This window comes from Alosa alosa, chromosome 20 (assembly GCF_017589495.1).
Source record: "Alosa alosa isolate M-15738 ecotype Scorff River chromosome 20, AALO_Geno_1.1, whole genome shotgun sequence".
NCBI lineage: Eukaryota > Metazoa > Chordata > Actinopteri > Clupeiformes > Clupeidae > Alosa > Alosa alosa.
In genome coordinates this window covers 16,780,199-16,802,515 of record NC_063208.1, presented here as the reverse complement: position 1 = coordinate 16,802,515, position 22,317 = coordinate 16,780,199, and the positions used below count along the sequence as shown (strand labels likewise).

The following is a 22,317-nucleotide window of genomic DNA, read 5'->3' as shown; positions in this document are numbered from 1 at the left end:
TGTGTGGTAATAAAAATCTTACTTTAATGAAGTCACTGACTGAAATACTGTAACGTATGAAGATAAAAAACTAAAATCATTAGTTTATTGTGTAATAGGTAATATCAATCAAACTGCAGCAGCTATGTTGTTTCGATTAAGAAAAAAAATAAATCTAATGGGAACAATCCAATATCAGTTTGATATACTTTCAGTACTTGAAATTCACATAAAAAAATGATTTATGAAAATTATTTAAAATTGAACTAATAATTTTTTTGTAAATAATCTCTTTATGTATGTCTATTATATCCTAGTACAACAATACAGCTGAAACTAAGACAGAAATGGCATCCATCAAACTTCTTTCAAAGTTATCTATTTGCCTAATTATCAGTATTACTGACATACGTACGTAATAGTTTGAATACATTCACAACATTCTGCAACATTCCAACATTCTGTAAGGGGCTAATACCCTTCACGAGGATGCATGCTCAGTAACAAGAGCTGGGGATGTGAAAGTGCCGTGAGCAAAGACCCATCTGAACAACATTAAGTAATCCTTAGCAGGATTCTCAGTGGCCTTCAGCCTTAGAAGCTAACACTAATTAAACTCCATCCCCAAAAGCAACTGCTTTATGAACTCATCTGTGTGGTTTTTGGGCTGTGATGAAGCTTTCAAGTACCGGTACTCCCTTTAAATGCAAACACAGACGTTGCCTCTGGGAGCTAAGAATAGCTTTAAGGGGTTGAAATGGTCGATGAGCAAGCTAGCTTCTTGACACAAAACAAAGGCTTTTGTAACAAGACACAATGAACAATCAAACATTTAAAAAAATCAAAACATGGGGTGAAAAGCTATCATTATGAAGTGTGACTGCAAGTTGTCTTCTTCCCATTTTAATTGTGACTGTGGATGTGCATGCATGTTTATCATGTTTTAGTTCATTGGAGCGTGATGAGCTGGGCAGGTAAACAAAATAAAGTTTCAAGGACTTGGCCCAGCAGCTCTGAGACCAATGCCTTTATCTGTACTTCCCTAATCATCAGACTGCCCCCTCAGCACTGGGTGCTTATGGATGTCCTTGTGCAGGCCTAATGAAAGAGCTGATGCCAGAGAAAGAATAATTTACAAACGACTTTTTTTATCAAGGGGACAACCTCACCCATGGTTGCCAGTGCTAACTCTGCATCCTGGGATCACTTTAGTAAATTCATTCAACTCCAATCTATCTTGCACCACAGAGCCAGCCAGGGAACAAGTGTAAATGTGTGTGTGTGTGTGTGTGTGTGTGTGTGTGTGTGAGTGTGTATGAGTGTGTATGCCAAGAGCATGTGTCTGTGCACTGTCTGTTTATGTTTCTGGTTCTGAGCAGACGCCTTTGTCCAAATGGACTTAAACCAATTACAATAATTAGGATTCAAATGAATAGTTTAAAGTGAAGTGAAATAGTGTGTGTGTGTGTGTGTGTGTGTGTGTGTGTGTGTGTGTGTCAATATCCAAGGACAGGAGGTCAGCAAGCCTGGATGGAGAATATTCATGACTGAGAGGTGATGCGGTGATGTCAGCTATTTTCTCTTTCTCTCTCTCTCTCTCTCTCTCTGTCTCTCTCTCTCTCTCTCTCTGAGTGCTGTACTGGCCTGGCATGATGGAAGCTGATCTGGTACTGACATTGCAGTGGCAGCTGTTGCCCACTCCGAACACACAGGCTTCTGTCAACAGCAACTCTTCTTTGGCTACTGGCATTGCCTGCTCGCTCTTCAAGCTACTAAAATTGTTTGTTATGGAGGCGCACACAAGGATACGCACACATGTCTACTGCTTTCACTGATATTTCCTCGTTTTGTTGGTCTCTTGTCAACATTTAAAGAATCTGGAGCATCTGCTTTATTGCTGTCAGAAATAAAAAAACGTTCATCAGCAAATGTGAACAATGAAAGTATCTAAAGAAACTTTTGGTGAAGATGCTATTGAACATTTCCCTCAGTCTAGACATGTATTTAATGAAGTGTCTGTGCTACTTGATCGGGTGCTGCCCCTGTATGTTTGAAGAAAAGAAATTGAGGGTGCAGAAGTGGCAGAACAGATTAGTTTTGAGAAGAATCTTTAATGACAAATAATCTCTCTCTCTCTCTTGAAAAATCGCTTAGAAGACAGAAGGGAGCCAAGTCTGCAAAAAAAAAAAAAATAACCAATCAGTCGAAAGAAGAGAGGGGGTTCGCTTACATCCTGCTGTGTACACCATCCGCAGTGAGAATCTGCTGTCAGCACTGGATTGACCCATTTAATGAAACCAAAATTTAGCAACAAGATTCCTCCACAAAAACGGCATGGGTTAGAATGAAAAAGTGGGCGTGTACGCTGGGCTTAAGGAAATGCAGAGCACTTCATTTTATTTAGTCAGGGGAGATTTTGTTCTTGCTACAAAGAAAACATTGAAAACAATGTGATATCTTATTCATCATGATATCTTATTTCATCGAGTGACAAAAGGGAAAAGGGTCTGAGGGCCAGATGCGAACGCAGCGTACATTTGCGAACGCAGCGTTATCAGCGCCATGGAAAAACCGCAGATAGCGAACGCTTTGGTATGTGGTATTTAACAAACTTTCACTTCATCGGGTAATCTGCACCTTTCTTCACCCCCTACTGATATTGATGACAACATTAAAAATAATCAAACGTTTAGCAATAATGAAATAACACAGTTCTTGTACACGTAGGCTATAGAAGATTGGTCAAATCTACCAAGTTTAAATGGATGACGTGAAAGTGAAAGTAAGACAACGCAATTTGCCATTTTCAACTCCCGCGAAAGGCAGTCTGCGCTTTTTCCTCAGTGCGGTCTGTTTAGACATCCTCGCCATGCCTCGCCATGATTTTGCGTGCACGTTGCGAAACAAATATGCCTGAAGTGGGCGCAAAAGCGTTAGTAAATCTGGCCCTGAGCGCATTATGATTGGTGGGGGTCTGTAGAGAATTAGCCGAGGCTAGATATTTCTCAATTTCTTTATTTTCCCTACAGTTTGCAGCATTTTTCTGATCTCACACTACAGACATAGTATATCTTTGGCTCTGTCACAATATTTATGATAGCTCTTGGTAGAAGCCAATTAATTCCTCTAAAATAGGCCTATGTGAGTCTCTCAGGAGTGCAGGCATCATTTAAAAAATGTGCACAAGGAAATACATTAGGTGAGTCATGTTCAAAGAATAAGCAAGCGCTGATTTGCATTTTGAACCACATTGCATTTGCGTGTAAATTGTTGCCTCTATCCATAGGGTCTCGTAGGACTGCACTTCATCTTCAGCCTTTAGTGCTTCTCACCAAATGAGTCAAAACAACTTGGTGCAGACAAGCAAAACAGAACCCTTTAATCAAAACAATGGCCAAAAAAAACCCCGCCACAAGCCAATGACCCAACCAAACTAAACCATGAATGATTGCAGGACACTACGCTACTGTTGTTTTCCTCTCTCTCTCTCTCTCTCTTTGCAACCACGCGGTGACACAGATTTTCCTTGCGTCTCATCTAACACCATTTCCCCTCAGACTGGAAGTGAGAGGCCTATGCAGTGCTCCACTCTCTCCCAACCCACTGCACGGGGCTGGTCCCAGTGACAGGCCTGGTAATGAAACAATCACACATGGCGGAGCGGTACTCTCCCTGCGCCCTGTCCCAGAGGGCCGGGCTTTCATTAGGGGAGCGTGGGATCGATTCGGAAGTGGGCCACCACGACACACTCGGGGAGAGAGAAGGAGGGCTGGGGGTCTCTCTGGACCACTGAGTGAGGTAGAGTGGTGATGGTACGTCTGCATACCAATTTAGGGTAGTTCTGTACCCACCGTTATCGTAAGGCAGCCCCAAGAGCCCTGATGAATGGACCTGGTAAGATTACTATCTACTATCCAGTTTTCTTTTTTGAAGAAACTAAGACTGAAATTGAGAGCAAAAGAAAGGCAGAAAGACAAGAAGAGGAAAAGAAATACAGAAAGAAAGGAAGGCATAAAGAAAGAAAGAAATAAAGGCAAAAAGAAGGAAAGGCAGAAAGAAAGACAAAAAAGAATGAAAGAAAGAATACTCATCTCAAGACGGTTACAGCAATAGTATTAGAGGTATAGTGTGAAAGAGACTGGCAGATACAAATAAATAAAATGAGAATAACTGTGAAGTCATTCATGTGTTACACTGCACCATATGGTTATTATTTAAGATGCCAATGCTGTGCCAAAGCCAGTAAAGCAATCCCATCCTTTCACCCTCTATGTGTCCTGTTTTCAAAAGGCCTTCAAAGAAACACTATAAACACTGAAAAAAGGCCATACATTAATATGTGGGTAATTACTATGGAGTAATGGCAAGAGATTCAACACAAATAGTGCCCTCTCTTCTACAGATTTAAGCGCAAGAGAGCATTTTAATAATACACTATCCAAGATTGCAATAGTACAGGGCCGTTTCAAGGAATTTGGGGGCCCCAAGCAAAATGGACATGGAGCCCCCCCCCCCATCCAAGCCATAAAAGACTACAGGAACCACAGCATAGCCATACAGTTTAAGTTTACCCACTTGTCGTTGCACTTTACTCCATTGACTATCAATGTCAATTAAGTTCACCCACTTGTCATTGCACTTTACTGCATTGACTATCAAAGGGGGGCTCACAGTTTGTCGTTGCATTTTATTCTTAACCAGTCGTTGTCTTGGGGCCCCTGGCCAGCTCGGGGCCCCAAGCAATTGCTTGGTTTGCTTGCCTTCTAGCGACGGGCCTGCAATAGCAAGAGATTCAACACCAACAGTGACCTCTCCAGTATACAAAAGGTTTAAGAGCAGTAGAGCACTCCAATAATAATACAGTGTCCAAGGTGCTGCTCTAAATAACAGTTGTAGGTCTGAGTGGACAGAAGTGCCCAGCATGCAATCATTCCAGATGGGGAGGCCCCATAAACTTTTACGAGTTTATTGAATACCATCACAGGCAGATACACCATTAGCCATTGTCTACAAAAACAGCAAATTGCAATCTGCACTGCAATCTGTGTTGATTTAGAGTGTACAATTTGTAGGTGTTTTCATCGCGAGTTTGTAACTCAATAAGTCATTTTGCACCTCTAGCGAGTGAAATTACTGTGAGGTTTGTTTCAGATCGGATGGAAAATGGGAGGAAATGCATGGCCATAGAAAGCCAGCTGGAACATCTACAGTTGTTTGCATGGATACAACATGAGTATCAGGAAAAAAAATTTCTTGTAACTCTCTAGTATTATCCACAATGTGTCTGTGTATTGTAATTAAAAACATGCTGTCTGGAGAGAAGTGAAGATAAATGGCTTAGTGTTTTATATCATACATGCCCTCGGAACAGAGGGAACTGCTTGCCCTTCCTCACCCAGACATAAGTTGCTTTCCCTGTGTATTGCAGGTCATCTTACAGCCTAGAGTGTCAAAGCCTTGTGTAATTATCTTGCAAGCAAAGCCACAGCTAATTAGGCTACATTAACTAGAAGCTGCTGTTTGAAATGCTATAGTTCTATGTGTGACCTGTGCATTAATCAAAGGCTCCCCCAGTTCCTAACAACATGCAGCGAAGGTACCATTATGAAAAATGGTTAGTTACTTTGGTGCACACAGAAAGCCAACAACAAGAAGATGAAAAAGAGCTGGAACTAGTATAAGCCAAATGGATCCAATTTAATTGTAATTCCCGAAAATGTGTTATTCACAATGACACCAACTCAGTCACGGCAGGCACTACTGATATTCAGTATTTTAAAGCAATTCACTTTTTAAAGAGCTGTGAGGGAACCATTGGACAAGATTGCATTGTATGGAAAGAACCAGAAACAGTGTGGTTCAATTCAGTGTAGGTATTAGTGGAAACAGTTGTACAGGGTGTGACACAAGGTTTACACACACAGTGGAAATTACCAAATTCAGTTACTGCATATAGTTTTTCCAGCTGGTAACCATTTCATGAAGTTTTCCAACTAAATCAATATTGTTGTTCCTCTTTCTGTTTACATACTAGACTCTTGGTCATATTAAGAGTAGGGTACAATATATAAGCTGCAATGTATGTTGTACTATGCAAGGCACTAGCTCTGACTATATTTTTCGACTATGACTATTGAATAGGTTTGTATTTTTGAACCAAGTGGGATATTTCTAAATCCATATTTAAGACTGTTGCTGAGTATATATTTGAGAGTTGGCACAGGCTAACTTCTATGTGTGAATGTTCTCTGCCACTCCTTGTTAATGTGCACATGTTTGGGGTTCTAACATCCTTGAGACACTGACCAAAGCCCTGAAGAATTAATGAAATGAATTGAAGTGGGCAAAAATGCATGTATCTGTATCCCTATCTGTTATGCTTTGTAAGCTGCTAAACTATCAGTCTGAACTTGTTTAAAACAATCCACACATTAAATCATTAACATATCAGTTTCAAGTAGCCTAATAGCAAATAACCTGTGACTGACTTTGCCAATCAGGATAGCCTCAAGTAATCCATATAAATGACTGGATTCAGTCAGATTAGTGCAATATCTTAAGACCCTATGTCCTTTACCATTTGGCATGAGGTGGGAAGTCCCCATCTGCAGTAATATCATTAATGCTGACTATTCACCTAAAAAGGCAATACAAGGGTAGGGAGACCGGCGGGAGGGGAGTGAGGAGACAATGAATGGGCTGGATTTAGGAGGTCTGACGGTGACTGCACGTCCTATTCTGCAGCACTCCAGTAAACTCGAGTGCCACAGAAATACACTTTGGCACAACTGATGGACGCGGCATTAAGCACAACAGCTTGTTTGCTACTGTAAGGCACAAACTAAAGCGATCCGTCAGCAATTATCAACGTCGACGCTGATGAGCGAGGCTCGCTTCCCTGCAAAAAAGCAGAGGTGCGTAGAATGCTGTACGCGCGTCTTGAATGCAGAGCTGGATGCGCTGTCCCAGGTCCTGTAGGCAACCCAGACCCCCGATGTCGCGTTTCTGCGGCAACTACGGAGTTTAGACTTGACACCGTTCCTGCAAGGGGATAGCCAACGCCAAGAGCAAGGCAGCATTAGACAGTCGTGAATGTTTTACAAATACACGGCGATCTAGCTGTTCACACAACCAAGAGTAAATGGGATTCAACGTCCTCCGAACAGAATGTAAAGATTTATTTGAAGGATGGAGGAAAACGGGTTCAACGCTGCGTTACTGTTTCTTGGCTATCTTTCTGTGTCATCAGTTGATGCCGGTAAGTTTGCATTTACTTGTGTTTTTATGGCCATTTATGTAATAGACTACCTGTTAATATTTCATTCGACATGGGCTTTCCCACAGCTTCTGTGTCGTCAACCACCGTTTCATCGAAAATAGTGGATGATATGTTAAGAATGCATGTGCTGGCTTTATGAATCATCATCAATGTCTGTATTTTGCGGTTAAAACAAACAGCCACCGTTGATAAAACCAGTCGAGTATTATTGTGTGCGTAAATGCGGATAGTGGGTTCAAAATGATCATGCTACCTGTTCAGCTTCACCACAAAGCAACAGTGGTTATCCCTGCCATGCACGGTACATAATTGTGCACAAGTTTAGCATAATATTATGTCTGCCATGTGTTGGCTATAGTACTTTTGGAATAGGCTATAACGTGCAATGATCCAAATCAATTCGGATGACACACCACCCTCGGATGTGAGCCCCAATTTTATTCAGTTGACCATGAGCCCCGGGTAAAGTGTTAAGCATATGGCAAGTGTATAACCAAAACAAGAGAACAACCTAACTATATCGACTCTGACTTCACAGCATGTTGAATACGTGGGTATCATCCAGAATATAATAATTCAATCAGTTTTAAAACTACAATATCACAAAGGCCTCCTTTAAAATCATACCTGTAACGGCCAGTAAGGAACAAGACTGATAGCAGGCCCGAATTGCTGATACAGATGTCTAGGCAACATTTTTAGAAACACATTGTTTTTTTTTTTTTTTTTTTTTTTTCAAAAAACACACTGAAGATAAGAGGATTGAAGAGGCAGTAAATGTTCACACACTATGAAGTGTTATAGATCACACCTAAAGATGGTTATATTCCAGGTATCTTGACATGGATCTAAACAGGATGGCATGTAATTTGCTGTACTGATACAAATGGAAACATCCAAACATTAGGAAGTGTGGTTCAATCCATCACTGTTATTGTGGTGTTGTTTGCAGAGTAAGCTGTTCACTGGCTGACCATCAAGCTTGCTGTACCACATGTGTGTTCAGTAGTGATTCAATAATTTCAGGGTTAGAAAAAGTAACATATGAGTAAAATGTGTTCAGGGTACTTTTGTTGAGAGAAGTGTACAGCAGTTGATTATGTAAGTTCTTCTCTTTGTGGATAACTCTCTCTGTCTCACATCTAACACCAAGAACAATAACAACAGCACAAGCTTTACATCAGGCTGAAACACTTACATCTTGTCCCCAAGCACTGTGTCGTTCCTTTCCACCGCGGTGTTTCATAACACTCTAGTGGAAATATCCTTTGAGACAGACAACTCTGTGCAGTCTGGGGACAGACACAGATCATCAACACTGCACAGGGACATAGAAGTGCAGGCCTACGTGCATATTTCCTCTTAATTGGGGAATAACCCAGTAAGGTGGTAATATACAGTAGTGCTCCTAAGATACAGCAAGGAAAACAGACGACCAGGCAAGCACAGGATGCGTCAGCCTCACCAAGACGCACCACCTCCTCACAGGCGTTGTTATGACTTTAGGCTATGTATGTACTGTATGTATGAGAGGCATCCACAGTCCTATAAATACTGCAACACTGACGACAAGTCAGCATTTGGGGATGTTCTTATTCATGTGGAAATGGACCTATGTCTTGTATGACTTTGGCCTAACAGTAATGGGATAACTGAGTTACTGTATAGTGTCTGTGGCCATGTGGATAGCCATGGTTCGTGACGCAAGACACACCAAACTGCTCCAGTTATAAAAGTACTCAAAATATGGAACTGTAATTATGTTGACTGCATACATTAATTGTTATATTTTCATTAATAAAGAGTATGATATACACAAATAAAGCTACCTATTGTCAATATCATATTCAAAACCATCATCTATAGGCTATTCATTTTAATGTTATGTAATCAATGGTGCATTTGCATATATTTTATGAGGCAATATTGTTGTTTTACAGAGCAAATTTAATAAAGTAAAGCATTATGAACAATGAAAAGTGACATGTTTTACTACAGGGTTAAAAAACAAAGAGGTAGCCTCCCTCTGAGAGGCAGTGCAAAAGCATTCCTCAGAGAGGCATTTTACGTCATAATATTTGACGTGTGGTTTATTCTTTTTGACTTGTAATTTGATTTGTAAAGTGAGTCATACGCACTCATGTAAGTTAAGTTATATGTAACAGTCAAAACTAGGACATTCAAAAAGTAACACTGCTGGTAATGATAATTGATATTCCAATTATTCATGAACCCACGCAAAAAAAATGAGCACCTCGTAACAGTCAGCTTCAAACGCTTGCTCAAATTACATTAAAATTTGCTGTAAAATGTGTCCAGATCTTTTATGTTGTCCTCCAGTGCAAGGAATTTCACTGTGTTCCTCTGACAACTCATAAAATAATAATAATAATAATAATAGTTAACATATAAAACATATAATGAGGATATCTCGATCTGAATTAAAATATACAAACTCCTCATAATTCACAGTGACAGATGTTGAATGGGTATTTTTTACATTTACATCAGACAAGTGAACATTCAGGGTCAAAACACTGAAATAACAAACGTCCAAACAGTTCATTATCACCTCAAGTAAAAATCTGAGTGTCATGTTGAAGGGGTAGTCATAAAGAACTTGACAAATAAACTGTTAACTGATTGTGTTAGGGTATTGTAATTCTATGACTTTTTTTCCCTACTACAGTTGTGTGTGTTCTGTGATTGCATCTGTCTGCTGCTCCACTCCTCATCTACACTTTCTGATTGTTTGTGATTAGACACACATGAACAATGACTGGGGACACTTAGTTTAATTTGTCTTTGGCGAGTGCTTCACTTGGTTTGATTAAATAATTTGGGAATACATCCACTATTATAGCCACTAGTACCATTAGTGGGGAGTGAGAAATGTCAGTATGGTGACAGTTAGGAGTGAATAAGAATAAGAATAAGAATTTGTGAACACTGTTGAGATGATAACACTGATTTTTGGAAACATCACAAGAAATGAAAGGTTAATTAGCAAGAAAAGTTGCTGATACAGCTTTCTCATTGAACTGAAAATATTAAGTAAAACCTTTAAAAATTGTTGTAACAGAAAACTAAGTATGCTCCTTTTCCACACACAGTGCCATAGTCAAAGATTTCCTTACAAAACAGTACAGTAACTAACCATCAATGTCTCACATGTATTGGAGGCCATATTATTGTCATTCTCTTCTGCACTGCACTCAGGCTTTTGTGAAAGCAGGATCATTCAGTACCGGTAAAGCATTGACTGGACTTGGAGAGGCCTCTCGGTTTGAGACATTGGCCCATGGGTTAATCAATATGCATTTGTCTTCGGGTAGACTAATTCTCCTCTAAGGTGCTTCTGTGCACCATGTAAGACATCCCAGTCCCTTGTGTGTCTGTGTCTGTGTGTGTGTGTGTGTGTGTGTGTGTACAGTATGTGATGATGCCTTTCTGAGTTTACCCTTGTAATGCACTGCAGACATGTAAGAGACATGCAAATTCAAACAATGAGGTGCTATAATGGAGAAATAGGAATCATTTTCCCAAAAATATCCCACATGAACCCTGCTGAGATACTTCCGATTCAGCAATAGGGAACTGCAGATGAAACTACTTGGCACTGTTTCTGTGGGCACACATTCAAAACTATTTCCCTCTCTCTCCTTGTATGCAAAAACTGAATGCTTGCAAGCAGCTAAACAAAGGCACGCAAATAATTACTGAAAACTCCACACCTCCACATCCTTCCCTAATTGGCTTAGTGGATGTGTTCCAAAGAGCTGTTATTAAGACCGTGCACAAAACAAATGCTTACTTTAGTAGATTCAGGTCACTAGTCTGGGTCCCAAGATGTCCTCCAAGCAGACAGAGAGATGAGCATGTTTTACTGTTTCTTCCATTTTTTTTCCATATAACACCACCTTGTTCCAGACGTTATAATGTGCTCCACGGTAAAGATTTAGTTTACCACAGGAGCTGTAATAGGCCTATAGGCCTGTAACAGTGCAATCTCGTTTATACACAATAGCAATAGCAATTTTCTTAGTTGCAGGATCCATCAGACATGGTGGCTACCCCTGATAATAACCTTGCCTGTACCCCCACACAAGTAAGAAATGGTAAAATGCAATAGAGGTATTGATTGTCTGTGAGTTTTTAGAAAGCGAAGGGAGCAACAAATTAAAGCTTTGACTCACTGAACCAGACGGTAGAACTCAACACCACATAATGTAGAAAGACATGCAGAGAGAGTGGTAGACAGAGAGAGAGCAAGAGTGAGAAGTAAAGCCCAAGAGGACAAGAAAAAGCAGAGAAGAAACAACCTTTTCACCGTAGCTTCATCACACTATTAAAACCACTTTTCCTCTCAGCAATGTTGTTCAGTTGCTCTGCTGCAGTCGGCAAAAAGGAAACAAACCAAAACAACTCAAATCAAGGACATGAGAAGATGAACGGCTTTGACAGCTTCTGCTCTGACCGTTACCCTTTTCTCCAGACACCCTGTCCGCCCCACTCAATGTGACCATCGAGTTTAAGGGTGTGAACTCGGCTTTGGTGAAATGGGACATCTTTGAAGGGGACCCTGTTATTGGGTTTGCCATCACCCAGCAGGTATTGTATGTGTGTGTGTGTGTGTGTGTGTGTGTGTGTGTGTGTGTGTGTGTGTGTGTGTGTGTGTGTGTGCATGCATGCGTGGGCGTGTCTGTGCATGTGAATGTATGTTTGTGTGTGTGTAAAGCCTGGGAAGATGTTAAAGCCACAAAACCGTATTGCAAGAACTAAAGGCTCTAAAAACTAAAGGCAACACAAATAAAAAATGTATGCCGTTCCAACTGTGTATGTGTCCAGTTGTGTTTGTCAGTGTGCAAACACATCTACAGTGTATGTGTGTATTTGTGTGTGTGTGTGTGTGTGTGTGTGTGTGTGCATTGTGTGTGTGTGTGTGTGTTTGTGTGTGTGTGTGTGTGTGTGTGTGTCTACCACGCTCTCACTTCTCTCCACTATGGTGTTTCCACAGAAGAAGGACATGCGCATGCTCCGCTTCATCCAGGAAGTCAACACCACCACTCGCTCGTGTGCTCTGTGGGATCTGGAGGAGGACACCGAGTACATCGTCCACGTGCAGTCCATCAGCATGAGCGGGACCAGCCCACCCAGTGAGACCGTGCTGTTCCGCACGCCCAAGGAATCGGAGAAACTGGCCTCCAAAAGCCCAGGTGAGTCTTGCTTTCAGCTCTGTATAATTCTGTATACTCCAAAATGTGCATACGCCAACATGTGTGTCCAACATTTCCAACATTTGTGTCACTGAGTCCGTGAAAGTACTGCTGTATGTGTTTACGCCTGCCTGAGATACAAGAGAATGGCCGCACCCACCTAGATCTCCTTTCAGGGAGATACTAGTCTGGAACACTATAATTCACTAATGCTTCCATCAGACCCCAAAAAGGTCAGGCAAATCACGAGAGGGGATGGCACTTTAGTTTCTAAATCGAAAGTGACAAACGGTAGTTGCAATACCTGCAAACATCAAAAATGGCAAAGAATCGGAAGAATGTGTAAATGTATTTACAGCAAAGGTAGGCCTACATACATTGTTTCTTGGCTGCTGAGTAAGGGATAATGGACGACACGGTGGTCTGTTCACAGAAATGAATGCAAGGTCGAGGTTGTAAAACGGCCCCGACGCTAAGCGGAGTGCCGTTTAAACCTCGTAAGTGCATTCATTTCTGTGAACAGACCACCATGGAGTCCATTATCCCGCTTATTCCACTGTTGCCACTTGCGTTGTATTCCTTTCCTGTTACAATTTAAACGTTTTAATCGCTAAAACTCTCTTGTTTGTAGAACTAATTTCTTCCGACACATATCAACTAATTTCTCAACTTGCAGGACAAACTGCCGTTACTAGTTTTAAATGGATGGTTGCTACGGCCAAAGGCCAGTCGTTAGTTCTATCTCTCCCGTTGTCAAGCGGGCGTATCCCAAGATTCTGATTAACTTTAGCTTTGAAACATCGCTATTTTACTTAGCCTGCTGTCATCCATCTAACTGAAAGCCACCTCCGTCATATGCTACAATGTTGCCATGTTCTGAACGTCTGCATTTTACAGCTCGGATGCAATTCGGCGAATTAATATAAAAGTGTGATACGGCCAAAAAATGGATCTACTTCATAGGTGTGCAAATAACATATGTGTAATGGTCGTTCTAAATTACGTAGGACAATGAGAAATTCAACCAAGCAGTGGAATAATGCTGTTTATTGTCAGTTTGTAAAGTTTAGGCAAAGTAGGATTCCAGTTAACACTATGTCTCTGCCCGTCAACATGCTAGTGTTGGAAACGTTTCCCAGTTGTGAGTCCCCAGACTCTATTCACGAAGTGAATGTGTGATTTTAACCAAGCTAATGGAGGCCAGCTCTGTGTGAGAACTGTGAGTGTGTGAAGCAAAGTGAAAACACAAGTGGCAACAACAGCAGCAAAGGCAATGATGTAACACATTACATAACTTATTTTTAAAATGATAAGTGTCTTTTTCTGTGCTTCATCCACCTTTCAACACTGACCACAATTACTGGCCAAACATGATTGTCCCCTACTTTAATCAACCTCTTTATTCCTCTAACAGTCATGACAAATGGACAGGCACTGACAAAGCAGCTGCTACATAAATAGGTTACAGCAAAGAACAGACCCTAACAGACATCCCCACTCGGCACACACAGAATCATTTTTCCATCCGGACAATTGGAGAAGCCGTTGCACAACCATTGCAAAGTGGCCCTTCGGAAAAAGAAAAAAAAAACCCTGCTGTCTGAGCTACCATTTTAAACAACAATTGCTCACTTTTGTACATCTTTCCCTCATTAATTTCCCATTTGCAGCCTTGGCCTTCTTATCTGGACCTCATAATATTTCCAATTTCATGTTTCATAATCTATTCACTGACCCAATTCTTCCCACAAACTTCTGGCAGGGGAGAGTAATAGAGCACAGGATCATCAGCAAGGGAAGGGGGCTTTTACAGGAGCCATTTTATGTCCCCAAGCCAGTGTCCAGTCCTCCATTTAATAAATGCTTTATGTAAATGGTCACTACACTGCTGGATGCTAATTTCATACCAAAAAGAGTTATGAAATCCTTTTTTACCAACATGATCTACACCAAATCCTACTATTTTAAGGGGAAAAAGTTACACAGAACACTTCACATACCTCTAATGAATTTCTTTCTCACACTATCACCAAATCCTTTTTATGCCAACTGACTTTTTCTACTTCTGTATGTAGTACAAAAAACAATTAGAAAAGAGCACAGATGTTACAAACTACACTAAATGTCACTTCACTGTGTAAGAAATGTATATTACACAGTGACACGTGAACAGTCTCTAACAAACACATCAATGAAAAAGGCTTTTACACTTTTGAAATGGTGACATCATCCTCCAACTATTAGTGTCATTTAATGTATTTGAAGAGCAAATGTCCTGGAGCAGTGGCAGCAGGGTTGTGCACAATTCGAATTGCAATTCTGCTTCCTGTTTGCTACCTCAATTGAAATGCAAGAGAAATTCAAGAATTTAATTGGAATTTAAGAGCCAGTTTCAATTCAATTCTGGAATTTTGCACAAGCCTGAGTGGCAGTGCTTTGAAACAGAGCCTGGGCTGGCTGAGCTGTTAGTGCAAAACTGAGACAAATTAAGTCTGGCAAAAGGGACTGTGTTAACGCGTAACTCAGAGGTCTGTAGCGCCAGCCCGTAGTGCTTTTAGAGGACATGCTGCAGAATGAGTCACCTCTTAAAAGAACTCCAACACTGGAGCCTACTTGACCATTAATGATTTGCAGTGTGGATGAGACAAAAGCCAGTATGTTTTTCCTACATAACACTTCAAAAGTACAAAAAAGTACAAACTCTGAAGACTTTTTAACAACGTACTGTAAAGGCTCATTTCTTACCAAACAAACATTCGGAGAGGATGCCAATTATGATCAATGTTGATCACAACATTAAACAAGTTGGTTGGCCGTTTTAAAGCACTTCTGTCTGACTCCTTTAAAACTTGTTTGTGACTGTGTGACCGAAAGTGTCTGGCACACATCAGCCGTCAATCACATCTCACTGATTCTGAGGTAACTTGCTTATCATCGGTCATTACAGGAGAAATCCGGCCGATTAGCTGCAGCTACTCCAGTTCGGAAGCACCGATTCTGATCATTTTTTTCCCTATCGACAGTACTCGGCGATGTCTAGCGATCAAGATCCATGTAAAAATCGGCCGGAATTTCTCCTTTAAGGTCTGGCTGCAATCGAGCGGGCACCATAACGCTCCACTTAATGGCACAGTGGTGGAGCTGAGGCTAATGAACACAGACAGTTTACCTCTCTGCCCAGCTTGTGGTGGTTTGGCACCACGCTGGGCTTCATCCTTCGAGGTCCTGTAGAGAGAACTAGAAAAGCGGGGAGAAAACACCTTGGTTTGATGTGGGAGGAGAGAGGTGTCTGCCTCCGTTTGTTTGGGAGCTGGTGAAGAAAATCTGAGGTGTGATGGAGGGAAAAATATGGGTCTGCTCGCTCGAGTCGCAGTGACTTTTGACGGCTGCCACAGAGCCCTCTTTGATTTCTCTGATGTGGCAACGCACACCTATGCTCAGTTTCTTGACTGTTGTAGCATGTGTAGACACCCGAGCTGTCTTTTCTGTTCCAGAGGACGTTCATGCACACGGTCTTCTCCTTCAGATCTGTCTAAACGAAAACATGCATCTACCTCTCTTACTGGTGGAAGGCTGCACTCTTTAGCTTCCAACATTACTGAAGCTGTGATATGCCCCTCTGGCATATCAGGGGAAACTAAGAGAGAAAGAGAGAGTGAAAAAATAGGGGGTGTGGGTACAGTATGCCTCCACAGACTTCCTTTTTCCATCTGCAATGGAGCAAAGTGAAATAAAATAAAGAAACCAGGGGCCTGAGAAAAAGAGTAGCTCTGAAACAAGACTTCCCCCCTCCTTTCTCGACTGCCTGCATCCCTCAGCTGGATCAGACAGAGACTCAGAAAGCCATGATATTAGCAGTATGGCAAGTGCCGCAGCCATCGACAGCCTGGGCTGTGATGGATCTGGAGAGTGCTCTCGCGGGCCAGGGCAGTCTCGCCGAGGAGGATGAGAAACAGTGGAGGAAGATCATTACATGAATCACTGTGCACAAGCAACTGAAAACCGGTCCCTACAGACCTGCTCATGGGAGCGTACCACAGCACTTCTGATGGTTAGATTAAACCCATCGAGCTGAGAGGAGGAATCTGAAACACTCTAACGATGCTGCAGCATGTTTAAATAAAAAATCTAGTCGTTCAAGTAGAAATTGAAGGCCAGTTTTGTTCAAAGTGGAAGCTGGGCGACTACTACAGAGTGATTTTGTCTGTGTATATGATTACCAGTATGTGATTTCTTTAGTGAGGGTGTCCCTGCCAAAGCCTTTCATCTTTTCAATATATCTAAATGTTGTGCTGTTCCCAGTGGTTGACAAGACACCAATCAGTTACTTTAAAAATTAAATATAAATTGTGTTTACATTCTCAATGGAACATTTAGCCTCCGGCATGGAAATGGCTATCGGCCAACCTGCAACCATCTGAGTCTGAATAAACTGAAGACAGCAATAAAAATGTTTTATCACTTGTGTAAGAAAGGATTCACAATAGCTTCCACAATTGATGTTATAAATAGAATGCATTTGGATATGTGAAGATATGTTGAATTAGGAAAAATAATCTGGCCTAATCTAAAATAAATCAGAGACTTTAGGGACAAGTCATTTTATATCTTTTTAGATCATTGAAGTGTTTGATGTAGTTTAGATTTATATTCTCATACAAACTGATACCATCTTACAATTATTTGTCTGAGAGCACATCCTTGTCTATTTCCAGTCTCCATAACGTTTTCTGGTTTATTGCATTCTTATATTTCCTGGGCTAAATGTGTCTCTTTCTCTGTGTGTATGTGTATGTGTAGGTGTGTGTGTGTGTGTTTACTGGAAGAAGTGAAATCTATGTAACATGAATTAATCTTAAATCAGGGCTACATATGGTTGTTGTTTATTTCTAGCAAGATATTTCTTCGTAGTATGTTAAAGTATTTTCACTTGTTTCAATATGTGTTAGTACATCTTGCATGCGCCCATGTGACGTGTGCGTGCATGCCTCTTACCATCTTCCTGTCTCACCCACAGATGAGGTGACGATGGAGGAGGTGGACCAGGCAGCTCAGCTGAGGGCTGGAGAGCTCATCATCATCGTCGTCGTGCTGGTTATGTGGGCAGGTAAGGCACCCAAGAGGTCATCTCCAATCCCATCCAGCTCAATCAGGCCACAAGCTGAAGTGCATCTACTACAAGCACTCGCACACCTAGGACCATCTCAACGGTACTGTGGACATTTTTTGTTTTTTTGTTTGCTCCAATGAAATAAACATCATTCTGAGCAGTGTTGATATGTGATAAAAGATCTGACTACTGTGTATGGCCTCTAGAAAAATGTAGTGTTTTCTGCGACCACTTGCATATTTCATGTGCTAAAATCTAATTTAAAGATTAATATTTCAAAGATATTTCATGGTGCCACCTTTTGTATTGTTTATAGCTGCCACTATGATTTATTTTATAAAGCAAGCTGATGTTTTTATATTGCTATGCCTAAAATGATGAAACAAGCTCATATAAATCCTACTCTCTGTGTGACTAGTGAAAATAGAGTTATTATGGAATATCACAAACACAGTAAAATAAACCCTGCAGGATCTACTCAATGCAATATTCAGGAAAGCATCCAATATGTATGATGGTTCTACACGCAGCTCTGAATCCAATGCTGCTAAGCCATGTAACATACAGTAGAACCTCCCAAGGGCTTCGAGAATTCTCAACTGATCGCACTACAAAGCGAAATTAGCGTCTCACACTTTGAAGGAGAAGTGTGAGCTGCTTTGGTCTAATTGGGCCACAAGGGCCAAACTCCCTTCATAGCAGACCCCATCAAGCCTGTGCATGTGAGATCGGATGTGAGTGTTTCACATAGCATGGTTCAGTTCAGGTGACTTCAGGTCATAGCAAAACTATGGCCCAATACCGAGATACCTAATTCACCTTGCCCTTCTTGCTTTCTCTCAGTTTACGACCTCTCTCACATACGGTATTAAATTCCTTCATATTCCTTCACCCCCACCCCTCTCCACCTGTCCTCATCACTTCCAGGTGTGATTGCTCTCTTCTGCCGTCAGTATGACATCATCAAAGACAATGAGCCCAACAACAACAAGGACAAAGCCAAGAACTCGTCGGAGTGCAGTACCCCAGAGCACCCAACAGGGGGACTACTGCGCAGCAAGGTCTAATACAGCCCCCCTTTCCCGGCAATAACAGGCATCAGCCTCAGGAAAGGTAACCATGGTGATCACAACACATACAAATCACGTCACATGTCTTATTGAACACAGAGATTTGAATTCACACGGTTCAACACCGTATCTGAAGGAACAGAAAAATGAGACTATACTGTATGTGCAACATCAGCAGACCCCCACAAACACCTATTATGAAGTACATCCAAGTGTAAATAATCTTATGAAAAGTAAGAAAATGCACTAGGCAAATATATGTAAATCTAGCAGCTGCTTGAATATATACATAAGTGCTTGTTGTAAGTTATTGAAAATGGCAGTGCTCTAATAATGAATTAAAAATGGTAAAAAGCCGGCATGCAATATGAATAGAGTAGCCTTTATAAATCCTTAATCATTTCATTAGATTACATAATACTAAGGCTGCTCAGTTGTGAGAGCATTAAAAGTTAACCGGACCGGATTATTCCTGTTCTTGCCCTCCACAGAACCTTGACATGTTAGAAAGCCATGAAATGACATCACCACCCCATCTTATGACAGACTTCCCCGCTTCATCTTAAAGACTCCTTCGAGACGCCCTTAGAAGATCAAAACAGACCCCCCTTTGGTGCTTTTCTATTCAGTCTCTATACCATGTAAGCACAGCGGAAACAAGTGACACTTGGGACTCACAAGGACTTGGAGACCTACACAAGACGGGTGGTCAAGTGGTCTAAGGGATGTCATGCTGGAGGTTGGGTGGGTCGATCTGTAATGGCCACCCGGCGGTGACGAGTGACGGTCACTGCAGGAGCACGTTAAGGAATCGGAAAAGCCTTGGCAACCCGAAACAGCAGCAGCAGCAGCAGCTCCCTCTCGCACAAGCTAGCCAGCCAGCCTCACCAGGGAGATAAGGCTGAGGAATGGGCCATCCTCTGATAGAGGTGGGCTTTGGAGGAACTAGAAAGGTACTTTTACTGAGGAGTGGAATGAGAAGAGGAGAGGAGAGGAGAGGAGAGGGGAGGAGAGAAGGGGGGACAAAAAAAAGAAAGAAAAAGATTTGTTGTTCTGTCCCCTTTCTGCTTTTTACCCTTATCAGTCCGAGAACAGGATTAGAGCTCTGGCCAGAGTAATACTGCTAAAGCCACGACTGATGATTAAATATATACATTCCATTTATCTATCTACCTAGCTCAGTCTACTGATCCTTTACTTGTCTCTGTTTTCTATTTATGTCTCCCTTTTAACCATCTCCTTTTTTACCATCAACCAAAACTATCTTGGTTGCTGTACCCTTTACTTACCCTCCTCCTCCCCCAACTATTTTCCCCATGGATCCTCAAGCACCTTTGTTTATTGGTGCAGTGGGATCCCCTCCCTAAACACCCTCTAGCTCTCAGGGCACTCAAGCACTGTCCGGAGACACAACAAACAACAACAACAACAACAACAACAAGAGTCACGAGCACCGCGTCAGCTCTCAGCCTGTGTAAATGGGGCTGCATTGTTCGGACCAACAAGGACAGGTCACATATACACGACACATTCATATAACTTGCAGAGTATCTATTTAGTCACTTGTGTATCTCAAGTAAGGTTGCTGTCTAAAATGAGCACATTTACTGTACAATATTTAGACTGAATGTTGGTCCTCATTATTCGTCATAGTGTGGGTACTACTATCGTTTCGTTTCTGCTATTCTGTCTGGCTTTGAGCTATTTTAGATCGCATCCCTTTATGAGCAGTTTGAGGCCGAGACTGTTGGCTTTCTGTCAACCTGTGGTGACAAGCGAGTCAATGGAAGTTCTGCTGAGCTCACCGGTCTCATGAGAGGTATTTTCATTCAGTGGCGTTCGCAGCAGGAACAAGGGAAAGGCTCGGGATATTCAGAGTTTATCAGAGCAGTCAGCGGGGCAGGCATACTCATCAATCTCCCTTGTGAGGGCTAGAGCTGACTAGACTGGAAGAAAAGAGTAAAGTCGTCAGTAATGATGAGCTGTGGAAGATCAGAGCAAAGCAGTGTGTGGGGATAATAATCCACCGGTGTGACACATCCTGTCTATTCAGGGGTTGAATTGAGTTGTATATGAACTAATAGGCTATATGTGGTTGCATTTGGGTCGCTGTATTTATTGACGATCTATAAGATGTTTTTTGTTGCAAATTATACCAAAATCGCAATTGGCATTACAACATTCTTATTGTTATTCCTTCTTAACTTCTTCGGGCTAAGGCTTCTGGAAGCCTGAAGAACTGTATGGTAATGTTTTGAAATTTGGCACACAGATTGTCTTGTAAAACAAGTTTTGTGGTTGCACCTCTAGCATGAGTCTTTTCAACAAGTTTCATGGTTGCACCTCTAGCACCACCAATGGGTCAGAGTGGGAGGCATGTTTATGCATGTAACTCGTCAAAAATGAGATACTATTGAACTCATGGATGTAGCCCTGTTCAAAGCCTTTTTCAAGAGCAATTTCAACCATACTAAATTTGGCACAGAAGATCGTCAGACAACGTCTGACAAAAATTATGAGATGGAGGTTGATTTCTAAGTGTCGACATTACTAACACACAGGGAGTGAACTCTGTAGCCAATCTTCAGTCATTTGATATAAAACATGAAACTCATAACTTGGCCAATCTTTGGTAATTTGATATAATGTGAGCACTTACAGGCACACCCATCACATGACATCCAGTTGCCCTGACAACTACCCCATAATCACTGCTTTCAGCCGTATTTCAAAAAAAAATTGGGAATGAGGAAGTGGCCTATAAAGTAAAACCATGACTATCTAGATAACATTATACTTCAAATATCATTAATATGAAGTTACAACATTTTTTTTTTTTTTTTAAAATGATAGCAATTTCTAATATTTTCTATAGCCCCTGGCATGCCATTGGAAGATGTGATCTCTGATCAAGGTAGATTAGAGGTAAACTTATTTAGGTGTGGAGATAAGCATTGTGACATCAATAAATGTGGTCACTGTAGATCCCTAACCAAAAGCACAAGGAATTTAACATCATATCCAGTGTGAAAAACTCGGTGAGGAGCTAGTTTGTTTCCGATTAAATTGCTTTCCAAATTTTTTTTGGAGATCTTGCTCTGGGTTTTGTCCTTCAACACAACGTCTGTGCTAATAAGCACATGCACTATCCTTTTTCAACAAGGTCGAACTCTAATGGGAGGTCAGACCTATGCGAGTTTGAGGTCAACCCTACAGGGAGCACCTAGCCAACAATATGTATTCCTTTCGCCACCTGCCTTGGATTGATGACTCTGTTAATCAAGTCCGTTGAAGGGTACCTGAAGGAATCCTAGATCAATTAAACATGTCCCAGTCCAAACTTGCTACTATTACTCCCTAGTTGCCATTGCCATAGCGACACGGTCAGGTATCCCCCCTCTTTCTCTCTCTACCCACACAACTCGGTATCCTCATTTTTCACCATTCGTCTCTTTCTCTCCTTCCCTGCAGAGGCAATATATTTCTTCTTTAATGACTGCTAATTAACCTTGGCTGTGGGCGAAGAGAGTAGGCAGGTGGCGGAGTGAAAAATGGCTGATATCAATATTGTTTTTGGGCAGCTTACATAACAAACAGAAGGGGATCAGGCAAAAAACAGCGAGACTGAGTGAGAAACTAACAGACGGGTAGAGACATAAGGAG

At 41.5% G+C, this 22,317-nt stretch overlaps 1 protein-coding gene across 1 annotated transcript; it reads left to right on the top strand.

Moving 5' to 3' along the window:
- The first annotated feature begins 6,669 nt into the window (after window positions 1-6,669).
- On the top strand, window positions 6,670-22,046 carry fndc5b (fibronectin type III domain containing 5b). Its single transcript, XM_048229044.1, has 6 exons — window positions 6,670-7,237; window positions 11,754-11,869; window positions 12,276-12,474; window positions 17,492-17,581; window positions 18,512-18,697; window positions 19,146-22,046. Exons 1-5 carry the CDS (start codon window positions 7,168-7,170, stop codon window positions 18,649-18,651), a joined length of 615 nt encoding a protein of 204 aa, XP_048085001.1. The 5' UTR covers window positions 6,670-7,167; the 3' UTR covers window positions 18,652-18,697; window positions 19,146-22,046.
- Window positions 22,047-22,317: the final 271 nt, after the last annotated feature.